General features: G+C 40.3%; 1 protein-coding gene across 3 annotated transcripts in view; it reads right to left on the minus strand.

Moving 5' to 3' along the window:
• Nucleotides 1–15,918, minus strand: part of ngef (neuronal guanine nucleotide exchange factor) — a 75,909-nt gene that overhangs the window by 38,001 nt on the left and 21,990 nt on the right. For all 3 annotated transcript variants that reach the window (XM_080732144.1, XM_080732145.1, XM_080732146.1), the window contains exons 6-7: nucleotides 12,203–12,363; nucleotides 11,099–11,251 (exon numbers count right to left, since the gene is read on the minus strand). In XM_080732144.1, the coding sequence (XP_080588270.1) occupies nucleotides 11,099–11,251; nucleotides 12,203–12,363 (314 nt within the window). The remainder of the gene's footprint in view (nucleotides 1–11,098; nucleotides 11,252–12,202; nucleotides 12,364–15,918) is intronic.

Here is a 15,918-nt window from a genome sequence, read left to right on the forward strand (position 1 = left end):
ATTTGGGTCCCCATCCGGAATCAATAGGCATGCATTTATTGTAATCAAATTTCTGTTTTAGGAATGAGTCTACATTGGCTCCATGGCATTTTGGGGGTGAACTACTCCTTTAAGAAGTGCCAATAAGAATAAACCATTTGATAATAGAATAATTCAATTCCTGATAGTCTCCAGTACGCTATAATTTGTAAATGGCTAAAAAAAAATATTATTGATGCAGGACAATAATTTTTTTTATTGTATTTTATAATAAAAAAATAAAAGTAATGAACAATAATGGCGTATTCAGAAAATATCGGAATAATAAAACTTTTACATTTTTATTATTATTATATTTTTTAAATAAGTTATTTTTTTTAACAACATTAATTTCCATGTCTAATATGTGTAATCTTTGAGTACAGTTCGAATATTGTAGGTATGTTCAGGTATTATTCATAGCCAGACCAACCACCCTATTCCTAGCAATGCTGTCATCTTCAAAGAGAGAGAGAGAGCTGGTCACTTAACATTCCAATCAATCAACTCAATCACTGCCAGGTGGGAGAAACCTAGCCTGCAGTGTACAGACATTAGTTAGGTTAATTCTTAAAACAATCATAACTCTTGACAGGAATGGGCTAGAGACTTACTTTTTTTTCCTAAATGCTCAGAAATGTATGCTCTAGCCTGGGGGGCCGGATTGAATCATCTCGCGGGCCGGATTCGGCCCGCGGGCCGTATGTTTGACATCCCTGCTCTAAATCATACATGCAAAGTAACATGTTCATGGCATTTGGCAAAGATGTAGAGTGTTAGTCCAAATATCACTAAAACCAATCTTACCCCAATTGGCCAAAGGGGGGCGCTATATCATTTTGAGCAGTTTGTGAAACACTTAAACCCGTTAGGATTTTTTTTTGCAATTTGCATTAAACATTCTACACACAATCTAAGGACCTTTATCTAATATGCCTATGAAGTGCACACACACAAAAAAAATAATAATAATGAATATAGCTGCAAGCAGCGATAAAGTGGCCAAAGCCAAAAACACCTCAAATCATGAACACAGCCTGCAATGTGCGTGAAATCTTGCAAGCACATTCCCAATAGGTCAAGGAACAGATACCACCCTTCTTACATTGGCCTGTTATAGCGCCACCAGCGGGTCAACTTTTGCACAACACATTTTTGGAACAAAATGGACCAATCTTTGACGTCAGTAACGTCAAAGAGAGCACTGCCTGCGATCTTGACATTTTGTACTTTTATAGCCATTGTTTTCTGGCTTGAAGCGAGCCCACAATTGTTTCGAAGGAACAATATTTTTCTAGTTATCATACATCTTGGCAACGTTGGGTCTACATGAGCAGAAGCATAATGTCAAAAGTACACAAAGCACCACAACCACATTGCCAACCACACCCTGAACATCACAGCCAAAACATATAACCAAAAATAAACTGCAAACCTGTTCTGTGCTGAAAGTACAGACTTACATAAACATTGATGGACAAAAGACAAAAGTAAAATATTGTTATGCTTGAATTGGGGTTGAGTAGCAGTGTTGATTGTCAAAATGCTCTTTCTCTCTCCCCCTCTCCCCCTCTCTCTCTCTCTCTCTCTCTCTCTCTCTCTCTCTCTCTCTCTCTCTCTCTCTCTCTCTCTCTCTCTCACACACACACATTCCTGTGAGTTATTGTTCATGTCAGGAACACTTGATGAGTCGGTGTCATGTCTAATTGTAATCATAATTGTGTGGAGGGTGATAGGTGGAATCCAGACGAAAACTTTGGTGAAATTGAGTGTCATGTGGGAACGATGGAAAGGTTTAATATCCCTTTAAAAAGAAAATCAGCTGATGTACACAGAGACTTTGGAAACTATGGCAGCGCATTGTTAGATCTATGCAGAAATCTTGAGTTATGCATTATGAATGGAAGGTGTGGGGACGACAGAAATATTGGAAAAGTAACGACAGTTGAAAACAGTGTAATTGATTATATGATTGGTTCTCCATTTGTTGTGAGCAAGGTCAGAGGTTTCTGTGTACATGAATTTGACCCTTTGTTCTCAGACAAACATTGTATGGTAGATGTGTCCTTGGAGGCAAATATGGAAAGGGTGCATTACCAGGCCGAGGGCCCCACAAAACATGCTGGAAACGGTGACAATTTAATTGGTAAATGGGATCCACACAAGGTAGATGAGTACATAGAACATATTCAGCTTGACAAACTGAACAAACTGCTACTTGACCAAGACAAATTATCAGTGGATGAAATAACAAGGGAAGCAAGTAGTATTTTGATTAGTAGTGCAGCAGCCACATTTCCTAAAAGTTTAGCTAGACCAAGAAATGCTCAGAAACAAAATAAAACTGCTGTGTGGTTTAACAAAGAGTGTAGAATCAAAAGACAAAATTACCTTAAAGCAAAGAGATTAAGTAAAACACACAGAAATGAGGATACGACCGAAAGTGTAAGGATAAAAAGTAAAGAATATAAGAGAGAGATGTTTAAAGCACAGAGAGAGCATAGGAATTATTTTAATAAAGAGCTGCTGAGTACAAAGTTCACAAATCCAAAGCTTTTCTGGAAGATGCTTAATAGTCCTGGTAGAAATAAGGACCATTGCCCAATCCCACCGGAAGATCTCCTCAACCACTTTAAAACATTATCTGACTGGGAGGTGCAAACAAGCCCAATGCCAGAGACTGACATTGAAACACATTCCCATGACGATAGTGTTTTAAATGTTAGATTCACAGAACAGGAAATCAAGGAAGTTGTTTCTAAATTAAAACCTGGTAAGGCAGCAGGAATTGACCAAGTTCAGAACGAGTACATTAAAAGCACAGTAAACATATTTATACCACTATATGTATCTTTGTTTAATAAGATCCTTGACTCTGGTATCTTCCCGGAAGATTGGACACATGGTCTGATTGTACCGATCTTTAAGAAAAAAGGAAATATTGATGACTGTAATAACTATAGAGGGATCACGTTGCTGAGCTGTTTGGGTAAATTATTTACAAATATACTAAATACAAGATTGATTAATTTCTGTGAGAATAGCTCTATCCTGAGGGAAAACCAGGCAGGATTTAGAAAAAACTACTCTACCACTGACCATATTTTTGTACTGAAACACATCGTTGACCTATTCTGCTTTAAAAAGAAGAGACTATTTTGCACATTTATAGATTACAGCAAGGCTTTTGATACAGTCTGGAGGGATGCCCTTTGGTATAAAATGTCAAAAGTAGGTATCAAAGGCAAATTTATGGAGGTAGTAAGGAACATGTACGAAAACGTTAAATCGTGTGTTTTTGTGAATGGCATGAAGTCAGAGTTATTTGTGAGCCTAGCAGGAGTGAGACAAGGAGAAAATCTGTCACCTTTACTGTTCTCTTTATTCATTAATGATCTAGAGGGTTACCTTACACGCAATGGTTGCCAGCCCATCAATTTTGATGATGCAACTATAGACAGCTACTTCCAGCTTATGCTACTGCTGTATGCGGATGACACTATCGTCATGTCTAATACAAAGGAGGGATTACAGAAGGCAATAGATCAGATGTGTGGTTTCTGTGAAAAGTGGAAATTGAAAATTAATAGTGAAAAAACAAAGGTCACAGTCTTTGGATGCAGAAAAGCAGACGCCAACAGTTTGAAGTTTGACTGTAATGGAGAGAATTTAGAGGTTGTCCATAGTTTTAAATATCTTGGAGTTATTATGAACTATAATGGTTCATTTAAGATCGCTATTGAAGAGTTGCACAAGCAGGCCTCACGTGCCATGTACTCCCTCCTTGGAAAATGTAGAACTTTTAATCTACCAGTAAATGTCGCAGTAGACTTATTCGACAAGTTGGTTTCGCCAGTTATGCTGTATGCAAGTGAAGTCTGGGGGTTTGAAAAAATAGAAAGACTAGAAAAATTACATCTTAGATTTCTCAAGTACATTCTAAAAGTAAAAATCAAACCTCGGTTCGAAGTGGAGCTGTGTGTGTGTGTGTGTGTGTGTGTGTGTGTGTGTGTGTGTGTGTGTGTGTGTGTGTGTGTGTGTGTGTGTGTGTGTGTGTGTGTGTGTGAGCAGCGCGCCCGCGAAAAAATAATAGGCCTAATATTTTTTATAATTTTTTAATACATTTTATAATGGAAATATGTATATATATATATATATATATATATAAATGAATAAATAAAAAACGACAACAACAGGCAACATTTTTTTGCTATGTTTGAAAAATAATAGGCCTAATATTTTTTATAATTTTTTAATCCATTTTATAATGGAAATATCTATATATAAATACAAGTATATAAATGAATAAATAAAAAACTACAACAACAGGCAACGTATTTTTGCTATGTTTGATTTGTTCTTTTCTTATTTAAAAAAATGAAAACTTCCCCATGGGGGGCTGGAACACCTGCAGCACCCCTAGTTCCCACGCACTGGCAGAGTCCTGCACAGTGGCCAGTGTGCCAAATTCACTTTCACTTTCAGCGTGTGGATGCTCGGAAGCAAAGAAAGTCACCACAGTTTGATTTGATCATTCCTTAGTCAATTATGAATAGGGTTGCCAACCGTCCCGTATTGGCCGGGACGCCCCGTATTCTGACTGAAAGAGGCGCGTCCCGTAAGGGACGTCGCTTGTCCCGGTAAAGGGACTATGCACATATATATTTTTCTGTGCGTGCGCCAGGCATCGTCTGCCTGCCTTTGTGTGTGTGTGCTGTATGTGAAGGGCTCTAGGACCCTGGGGGTGCCTCGTCACGTACGTGCGTGCTGCGCCAGTCCTTGTGTAACATGAACTCTGCTGCTGTGCGTTGTTGAATGCGAGCCAGCGCGGGCGACACAAAACTAAACTGAGAAGAATGAGTCTCATCTGCAGCAGGTGAGCTGTGTGTGTCTGTGTGTCTGTACCATACTCTGTACTCTGTATGTGGCAAAATGCTATAATACTATGGGTTCTTGAGAATCTGGATGTTGAAGAGCTCCAAGCAGATTACTTGTTCCCCCTTTCTCTGTAGCAGTATATTGTTGACCAGTGGTTCCAAAACATTTTAGCCCAAGACCAAAAAGAGAAATGAAACATTTACCCAAACTAGTGAAAATAGCAGATCTACAAGCTCACAATACATCACTATGCACAGCTGTTGTGAGCTTGTAGATCGGCTATTTTCACTACTTCTTATATATGTGTTTTCCAATTTATGGAATGTCTTAGATTTTCATTTGAGTTATTCATAAAATTACTAAATCATGAAAACAAAATGTAGGAAACAAAAAATTAAAGGACCCATAAAAATAATTCTGTGACTCACAAATGGGACCCAGTGTTTGGGGACCAGTGTTAGACTATGTACAGTAGGCCATATGCCTCAGTTGAAGTGTATCTTAGTAAAATGTAGATCTACATGGCAAGCCATGGGTTTGTTATAGGCTATATCTGGTGTATGGTTGAAGCATTTAATTTCCTTATGATTATGATATGTATGCAATGTTACAGTAAGTGTAACCTGATGCAGATGTAGCCTGATGCAGATGTAAGACCTGTTGTGTTTGTAATGTATTGTGTGTTATACTGTAGGTATAACTCTCTGAGTGTCTGTGACTGTGCCAAAATGCAGTTTTCTATGCATTTCAGGCGTGTTGAGTCTGTTGACCCCCCTCAAAATACATTTTTTTTCCCGGCCACCCACCTTCGGCGGGCGGCCAGAAGGTGTCCCTTATTTGAGTCTCTGGGAGTTGGCAACCCTAATTATGAATGGATTTCAAAAATTAAAACGTCTCCATATTGCTTGGGAATTCTACTTCGCAGAGAAACCGTGGCCTTTGCGATTCGCTAATCGCGGGATTTCGCATCGCGATTTCGGTTTGAAAACGATTAAGTGTGTGTGTGTGTGTGTGTGTGTGTGTGTGTGCATGCGTGCGTGTGCGTGCGTGTGTGTGTCGCGCATGCGCAGATCCTGTTCAAACTCAACGGGACAGTTCTCACTTGTGAGACTGGACACACATTCCTGCCCATAGCGGCGCTCTGTTCCACACAGCTCCAAAAACAACTACATGTAGTAATATGGTGTATGGAGAGCTGGGGAGATACCCAATTTGTATTTCAGTTAAAATGAGACTTATCGGATACTGGGCCAGGTTGATTGAAGGCAAAGAGAGTAAATTGAGTAGAATAATGTACAACTGTTTGCTTAACCTGTTTAACACAGGCGTATATGTATCACCATGGATCTCTCAAGTTAAGAGAATACTGGACGACTGTGGTCTGTCATATATCTGGCTGACCCAGAAATGCAACATTAACTGGTTGAAACAAACTGTCGAACAAAGGCTGAAAGATCAGTTTTTGCAAAATTGGACAAGTGAACTTAGTAGTATGACATCATGTGACATTTATGTGGAGTTTAAACAAGAGTTTAAACTAGAAAAATACTTACTGTGTGAAAACCTTAATTATAGAAGGGCAATCTGTAATTTCAGAGTAAATAACACAAGAATTCCAAAGGTTACTGGCAGATATAAAGGGTTAGAAAGAAGCCAGAGATTTTGTAATCTATGCAATGACAACAGAGTCGGGGATGAGTACCATGTACTGTTTGAGTGTAAGAACCTTACTATTTTGAATCTCAGACAAAAATACCTGCCAAAGTACTATACAACCCATCCATCTATGTGGAAAATGATTCTACTACTACAAGCCGACAAGGCAAAAGTTATATGTAAACTGGGAGCTTTCCTAAAGAACACCTTGCCCTTGTACAAGTAATGTGTTGTGCCCGCTTTTCTGCTACGTCTGTTTGAATATTATTGTAATATTTGTAATGTTTGTATACTATTTATGTATATAATATGAGCTGTGCTCCATACCATGTGATCATGGTCGTGAGCTAAATAAATGATGATGATGATGATGATAATTACCACATCCATTAGCTGGTAGCAAAAGCAGGCATTTACTAAACTGTTTTGTAAATTGCGACAAATGATTGTGACAATGAATTATCGGGAAGATTTTGTGATCATTTATAGATAACTTAGTTCTGGATTTAGGCGGATATTACTGGGACAATGTGTCCGTGGCAAAGACTTGTCCTTGTCCTTGGCAAATTTTAGATTTTCTGTTTTACAAACCATTATAATATTTTTATTTTACCCAATTACTGAATGTCAAGTCTCCAGGTTTTCGTATACAGAATATACATATGACACTGATTTACTAAGACACTATGACACATTAGGAGTCCACTAGTGCAGTACAAGTGGTTCTGAACTTCTGGAAAAAAAAATTGTGAGGAAAGGACCATGCATGGTTCCATATTGTGACAAATCATTGTATTAGCATCTATGGCTCCCAGAGTGAATGGCTGATCACCTAGTTGTTATGGTTAGGATGAGTAAATGCAGAGGACAAATTGCACTTTTTTGCATATATATATACATACATATCGTCGTTGTCGGGTGAAAACCTTGTATGTCCAAAGCCGTTTGTTTTGCATTTATCATTTAAAAAATTATTTAAGCTAGTGAAAACAGCCGATCTACAAGCACACAACACCTCGCACCACAAGGCGTTGTGTGCTTGTAGATCTGCTGTTTTCACTACTTTTTTGCGACGGCCTTGTATGACGAAGTAAGCAATTTACCCCGAGTGAGAGGACATAATGTCCGACCCCGAGTGGTAAATAGCTTTTCTACCACTTTTTCCCGTATACATGAAAGAAAACACATAGTTGTAACTTGCAAGGATCTTAAGTTACAATCATTATTGCCTATAAAACTTCCGCGAGACAGCAGATAGTTCCACAAACAACATCTTCTACTCACCAACAGATGGCGCCAACTCCATACTAATCCATGCGTCTAGCTTACAGCTAAGCTAACGTCAGTTAGAAGTACCGTTCCGGCCGTAAATAGAGGCTGTTCGCTTCCAGAAAGGCATAGGTTCAGAGAAAAGGGGCTTTAAAGTTGGCGGATTGCATTGGATCCAAATAAATCGGCGACTATAGCATGCACGTTAGTAAACATAGGACCGTTGCCACCGTCATTTGTTGGTTGGGGGAAAGGTGTTCCGACTACCTCCTGAAGTCCCCGGATGTACACTGAGGCGCATTGATCTCGGACACACAACTTTGCGGCAGTTGTCCTCTCATAACCTCCGGAATTTAGCCAATCAGAATCCAGTATTTGAACACGTGACTCGAAAAAGTGGTAGAAGCAGCGCTTTACTTTGCGAAAGAACGTACACATTTGAAACTTGGAGATTATCAGGTTTCCAGCCGACAACGATGAAATGCAGTGGGGACTATTCTATTCTATATCTCTTCACGTGCATGTAATGCCCATGGATTCGAATCCCAAGTCTCCTGTGTGAATAACCAACATCTGAACCACTAGTCTAAAGGGGGGTTCCCCCGAGACTGGGAGATATATTAGGATTGTTTTGCTCATCAGGCAGAGGCGTTGAGCCACTACTGCTACTATACATGCACAGCAGCTTAATTTCCACCTGCAGTGTCAAAATCCAAACGTCTTGTAATGATGAGTAAGGATGGGTTACCAGATTTATGAACGGTGCTTCAAGAGTGTTACTGCGGACCTTGGCATCTCCATGGAGCATGACGTGGATTGCTACTATATTACTGTACTATACCACTATACTGTATATTATCTTAACATTCTTATAGGCCACTACAGTACTGTATATACTGTCTAACATTGTTATACTATACTAGTAAGACACCTGAGGGTGGAATGCGACCTCAGGGTGACATGCGACCTCGCCCGCGCCAATTCTTGACTATCTGGCCAACCACAGCGTTTCTCTGACGATTCTAGTTGTTATCATTCTGGGGGGAGTTTGTTCATGTTTTTGTGAGGGTATCAACCCTAGGAGACACGGGGAGAACATGCAAACTCCACACAGAAAGGCCCTATCGCCAACCCCACCTAGGGTGTGAGCGATAGGGCCTAAACGTGGAGATGTGGAGAACACTATATATGGAGATAGTCCAGTCCATCATGTCATATGGGACTACCGTCATAGACAGTAGCCATTGTTAGGCCGGAGTCAATGGATGTCTGTCTGACTGTCTGTACAGGAAGTGATGTCACATGACATACTTTTTATGCCCATATATGAGTCATGCTGTACCACATCTCCATGTTTAGGCCAAACAGGTTCGCTCCATTTCTCCATGTATAGGTCCAAATGACCAACGTCGAGCTTGACAAAGGAGGATACCGCACATTGTACCTCATCCACCCTTTCTTCTCTCTCTTTTGGTATCTTTATCCTCCTCCTCCTTTTTTTCTTTTTTATTCTTCTCTTTTTTTCACAGCCGCCCCCATATTTACTTTAGAAAATATATATTAAATTCTAATGCCTCATTCACACTACAGATATATAGTTGAACGTTTTGCTTGGTAATTCAATGTAATCTCAATGGAAACCAGCTTTAAAGGCTGGGCGTGTCGGCTGTCCTTGGAATCCAGCCTTTAAAGCTGGTTTCCATTGAGATTACATTGAATTACCAAGCAAAACGTTCAACTATATATCTGTAGTGTGAATGAGGCATAAGAACGTTTCGAGTACCAGTTTGATACAAGAGCGAATAAGCGCTACACTTCTGGAATCCTGTACGTCGACTTAAAGTCGGATCCAGGCCTAATAACTTTATCTAGCCGCCCCCGTTGCCACCTCCTTTTCTTTTCTGAGACACATTGTACCTCATCCACCCTTTCTTCTCTCTCCTTTTGGTATCTTTATCCTCCTCCTCCTTTTTTTGTCTTTCTTAGTCTTGTGTATCCTTCTCTTTTGGCTACTGTCTATGACGGTAGTCCCATATGACATGATGGACTGGACTATCTCCATATATAGTGTTATCCACATTTCGTGTAGCCGCCCCGTACAGGAAGTGATGTCACAACTCGCTGACATCACACTGACATCACAGAGGTTACGGAAGGAAGGAAGGACACTCAAGCGACACAGTTTTTCAGAGTATATGCGACCATCGGTCGCAATTACAGTTGGCTCCTCGACAGAGTGCATTTGTAGTTATTATTGCTACTACTTGTTTTTGCCTGTACTGTATCTCCCTCTCTGTCTCTCCTTCTCTCTCTATCTCTCTCTTTCTTTCCCCCCCGACACGGTCGAGGCAGATGGCCGACCACCCTAGAGCCTGGGTCTGCCTGACGTTTATTCCAGTTAAGGGGGAGTTTTTCGTTTCCACTGTCGCAAAATTGCTTGCTCAGGACGGGACTGTCAGGTCTCTTCTCTTGAGACAACTTGTTGTGATTTGACATTTTAATAAAATTGAATAGAATTGAATTGAGACAAAAAAATCTAGCTCCATTCCATAGTGTCAAAATATGTGCAAGGATAAGTTTGGGGAACTTAGAAAATATCTAAGGCAGCTCTGTTACTTTCGAAGTAGAGAACAATTTTATTGGGTCATGGCAGGTCATGGCAGCATCATCAGCGGACCCTGATGAAGGCCCTACGAGGCTGAAACGCGTCGGTCGTGTTTTATTCCTGCTGCCATGACCCAATAAAATTGTTTTCTACTTCGAAAGTAACAGAGCTGCCTTGGATATTTTCTAAGTTCCCCAACCTTATCCTTGCAAATATTTTGACACTATGGAATGGAACTAGATTTTTTTGTCTTAATATCTATACCCTCTCCAAAGAGCACCTGTCTACACTACAGCTTTTTGCATTACCCACGGACCCACGTAGCGCTTCTTCTACTTTTATCTTAGAATTGAATTGAATTGAAGGTGACAGGTAGCTGATGTGATTTATAATCTACTTGGACGTCAGTAATGCACAAAATGAACACAATAATCATAAAGATTAATATATCAAGTAAGCTCACGTCTTGCACACATACACAACCCGGCGTTATAGATGAATGCCAATATATACCAAATCTGCAAACACACATACTATACTAAAACAAAAATCAGAGGTTAAAATAAATGACCTATGTCACACTATATTATGTTTGTGGAAACGTTACGATTAACTATTTTTGGGATGTGGGTGTGTACTGTGTACAGTGTATTCTGTAAAAGGGATACCCACAATATTCGCCGGTAGGTCTTCTCCTGGTACCCCTGGTTGATGACGTAAGCGATGAAGACGTTGAAGTGATTGTCGGCGTGGAATTGAACGATGTCGCACACGTCTGAAATTTGGATGGACTGCTCTATCCTGTTCTCCAGGTCCATGAGGAACCTGTCAGTGACAACATATGACATCAAAATGTTGGGGATCCGAGGTCAAATGAAGCTTATAGGTTATACAGTATGTGGAAAAACAACACAGGACAGTTGAGAAAATGTTTTGAACTGCCGTAGTATTTTAACAACTTAAAGGACAACTCGGCCCTAAATAACATCTAGGATTATTTTCCTACTTATATTCATCCCAAATTACTGTCCATGGGGTCTATTAGGCTCCTGTTTTCCCAGTTTCCCCGGCATAACCCAACAACCCTCATATAGAGTGGAGCCTGTAAGCCTATTGCTTTTACAATATTTGTTGTGGTCAAAAGTGATTTATTTTTCATGAATGTGTTACTAGTTGTCATTACAAACGCATCCATGCCATGGTTGTCCCACACAAGCCGCCACAATCTCATAAATCAGTTTTTGGGGTGAGCATTTGGCACAACTGCTAATCAAAGTGACTGTACTGGCCAATCACAGTGTGTCCTTTTCCTGGGACTTGGCAAAACACATAACAGCATAACATCTGTTTAGCAGAATGTTGCGGCTCGTGTGGGACAACGATGGCATGGATGCGGGTGTAATGACAACTACTGTAATAAGAAGAAAAAACACACTACGATACAAAATAAAACGATACAATTCGATTTTTATCTGTTTTCATTTCGATATACTTCGATTTTTTTTAGTTAAAAATGATATTTCGATACAGTTACTATATCGTTACACCCCTACTGTAACAGCCCACCCATCTGATCAATAGCTGCTACTGTAAGTGGTCAGAGCATAATACTACAGACTGAGCCCTATACTTATTTTTCCCGTGGTCCCCCAGGGCTCTATAGTAGACCCTCTGGTATTTTTCTCGACACTAAAAAAATATATAGATAGACGATCTACAAGCTCATAAGTGGTTCAAGTGGTGATTAAGAGTCAGATGAAAGGTGTAGCTTCCTACCTTTCACTGGCCTTCATCACATCCTCAATGTTGGAGAACAGGAAGTGCATGTCTGATTGGTTAAGGGTGTTGACCAAAACCGGGTTGCGCAGGAAGTGGGTCTCCAGAACCTCCAGGCTCTTGTAGTAGGAGGCCTCGGAGGTCACCAGCTCAAACATGGCCTGAGAGAGAGAGAGAGAGAGAATATATGGTAGGAAATGTCATTTGTTTTGTGAAAGGCATTAACGTTTAGTACTGTAGAACAGGGCTGCACTACAAAGGCAGAGTGCAGTAACTACGTTTTCGGAAACACCGACTTATTTGTGTCGCCCAAAGGTCAAATTAGCCTTCATGATATTGGATATTTCTCAAGAACAGATATACAATCAGTTTAATATCACTTATATGCCTATATCTCATTTGGCTGACCAGTTGTAACATTTTTTAGTGAAATTCTTGTACGTAGTTACTGCACTCTGCCTTTGTAGGGCAGAGGGGTTCCCAAACTTTTTTGTCTCAGGGCACCCCATAAATATTTTTTTAATCCGAGGCACCCCTACATTATAATTTTCACTCCCAGCACCTTATATTTATAGCATATCGTGGTTGTCGGGTGGAAACCTTGTATGTCCAAAACTGTTCGTTTTGTATTTATCATCTATAAAATGTACTAAACTTGTGAAAACAGCAGATCTACAAGCACACAACGCCTCGCATCGCGAAGCGTTGTTTGCTTGTAGATCGGCTGTTTTCACTAGTTTTGTACGACAGTCTTGTATGATGAAGCAGGGCTTTGCTTTACCAAAAGACGTACACATTTGAAACTTGGAGATTCAAGGTTTCTGCCCGACAGTGAAAATAATTTAGTGATTATGTTGCGAGGAAAACGTTGAGATAATAGCCATTTTGGTTAGAACTGACTGAAAATAACTTTGTACTTCAAGTTTAAAATTATACTGAATTGTTTTTCAAGTGTCCAATTAAATTCCAAATATTATTAAATGATCTTGCACGGCATCATTGGACTGCCGTCACGGCACCCCAGGGTGCCCCGTCACCCACTTTGAAAACCCTGCTGTAGAACACACATTTAATTACTTTTCACAATCCCTCACTCAGTGGCGTCAGTTCAGCAAAAGCTAAGGTATGGCAACATGGCTGGTGTCATGCACGCGCACGAAGGCGGCAGAGATTCCGTTAGCCGGTATTTACCGGCCATTGGCCGGTTAAATGTTTAATTGGCCGGTAGTTAAAAAGTCCACCGGCCACCGTGGCCGGCTGGGAAAATGCCTCTTAGGCTTATTCACATAATTGTTTGTCTAAAGCATAGAGTATGTATAAAATGTCTAAAGCAGTAAAGCTACAACCATTAAAACCTAACATAATTTTAAATTTGTATCATGTTCTGTGAGTCTGACGACAGCGGAGCTCACCGCTGCTGCTTCATGCTGCGCTGTGCGCATTAGATCAGTCTATATTCGTCGTACGGTGGTTACGCGCATTGAAAATATCAGAGCTTCAAGCTCACAACACGTCAGCAACGCGCTGCGCTGTGAGCTTGTATGTCTGCTATTTTAGATACGCAGGACGGCCATATGGAGAAGCACACATCACATTTCACAGCTGACAATTCCAGCAGCTTGTCCAAATCAGCGCTATACAGCGTGGGTTTAGTGTTATGATCCGAACAGAACTGGGGTTCTTCCGAGGTAATCTATTCTAGACCAAGCTGGACCCAGTAGACGATAATAAAAAAGGGACCCGAACTCTGTGGAATCACATGGATTATACAAGCACGCAAATGACTTTCTGATCGCATGGATGTGATGCCACTGTGGTGGTCAAAGCAACAGACTAACAGAGGCAAGTCAACCTTCCTCCTTGCGCCATCGTAACATAACATTAATAAAACAAAACAAAGGTTGTATGTTTGCATATTAAGGTTTAATGAGACGTGAAGCCAAAATCATATACTATTAACTTATTAATTTGTAGGCTACTGTGTTGCAGGGCACGCAAACGGTTCGCTTGAGTTGCGTCCACTTTAACCTATTCACTTCTTTTTTGGCAAGCGATCTAGGCCTACATAAGTAGATAGTTAGGCTATTATTTAGTTAACTCAGGAAAAGATTGCAATTGCATCTGTAATAAAGAGGAGCCCAGCGCTAACATAAAATGGTGTAATTATCAGTTGGGTGCACCATGCACACGCACATACAGTATCTGATCTGCAAACACGTATGTGACGTTCATTATAATATGGCCGATAAATTAATTGATTGGCCGGTAAAATATAATCCTGCCGGCCAACGTGGCCGGCCCCAAAAATGCCTAGCGGAAACCCTGGAAGGCGGGCGTGCATGACACCGGTCATGTTGCCATACCTTAGCAACTGTTAAGTAGTAGATAGTAAGTAGTAGCTACAGTAGTATTATGTTACTGCAGGCACAAGTAAACACCCGCCAGCCACACTTGAAAAAATGTGCCACTGCTGCTAAATAACAATAATGCATTGCACCTGTGCTGACCTACTGAACTGGGGAATAAACCATTTGTCAAGCTGGGGGGGATACATGTGTTATATAATTCAATATAATACCTGGTGAAATACTTATGTTCTAATTTGCATTGTAGTTAGTTGAAAGTGATTTAATAACAGAATAATCAATGTGGATAGTCCTAGAGACATCCGTGAATTTTCTTCAAGTCAATAAGTAATTATTTTTCTCCTGGAGACAAAATACCCAATTTACACCTCTGCCCTCACTCACAGATCAGTAGGTGCGGTTGGCCCAGTATACAGGATTGTTTTGAACGTAAACTAGGATAAACATAATTTATTTCAAGAGTTGTAGATTTAAAATATATATATATATTTTACTTTCTTATACCCCACCATGAATCAAAATCCATGTCTGCTTTGCTATAATATTTACCAATATAACTGAGAGGTTCCCATACCAGGAGACAACGTTACAAGTGAGAACACTCTCAGGGAGTGACCTGTAGCTTGGTCAAGGTGTGTTTACTACAGTAGCATTAAAACTTCTCGGTTTCCTGAGAAGATAGAGCCACTGCCTATGATATGTTCGAGGTGCTGTGAGTAGGAGGGGCTGGAAACATTTTGCAGGCAGGTTATCAGCATATTTATGAGAGAGAACTCTTTTGTTGCTGTACTTGTAACTCATTTGTGTAGAGAGAATAGGAGAGGAGTTAAAACACACCCCTGTGGAATGCCAGTAGTCAAGACAAGGCGGTCAGAGAAGGTGTTATTAATACAGACAAATGATTGGGGGCTTTAAAGTCAAACGTGGCTAGCTATCTAGCTATCTAGTGAAACTATGGTTAATCATTGTTTGTCTTTACTGCTTGAAGGTAATTGACTTATTCTGCATATTGGTGGCTATCCAGTGTGACCTTCCTGTTCCACATCCCAATAAAGTATTTTCACATACTGTAATATATATTTTAGATATACTTTGGCCATTTAGAAAAATGTTACGGATTTATTTTCTGTAAGACGTATCTTGCTCAACACTTCTAAAGGCTGTGACACTCCTCCCACTCTGTCTGCCACTGCTTGCCTTCTATCTTTGGTTTCTGTTACAGGTGCCTGGTAGGCAGAGTTGGGAGTGCCATCGGTGCTGGAAAAACTATTACACTAGCAGCATCACGGTACAGGCTACAAGTCATATGGGCGGCAGTGGCTCAGGAGAAGAGGCAACAGGAAGCTTCCC

The sequence above is a fragment of the Nannobrachium achirus genome (genome assembly GCF_963921795.1).
Source record: "Nannobrachium achirus genome assembly, chromosome: 8".
Classification (NCBI taxonomy): domain Eukaryota; kingdom Metazoa; phylum Chordata; class Actinopteri; order Myctophiformes; family Myctophidae; genus Nannobrachium; species Nannobrachium achirus.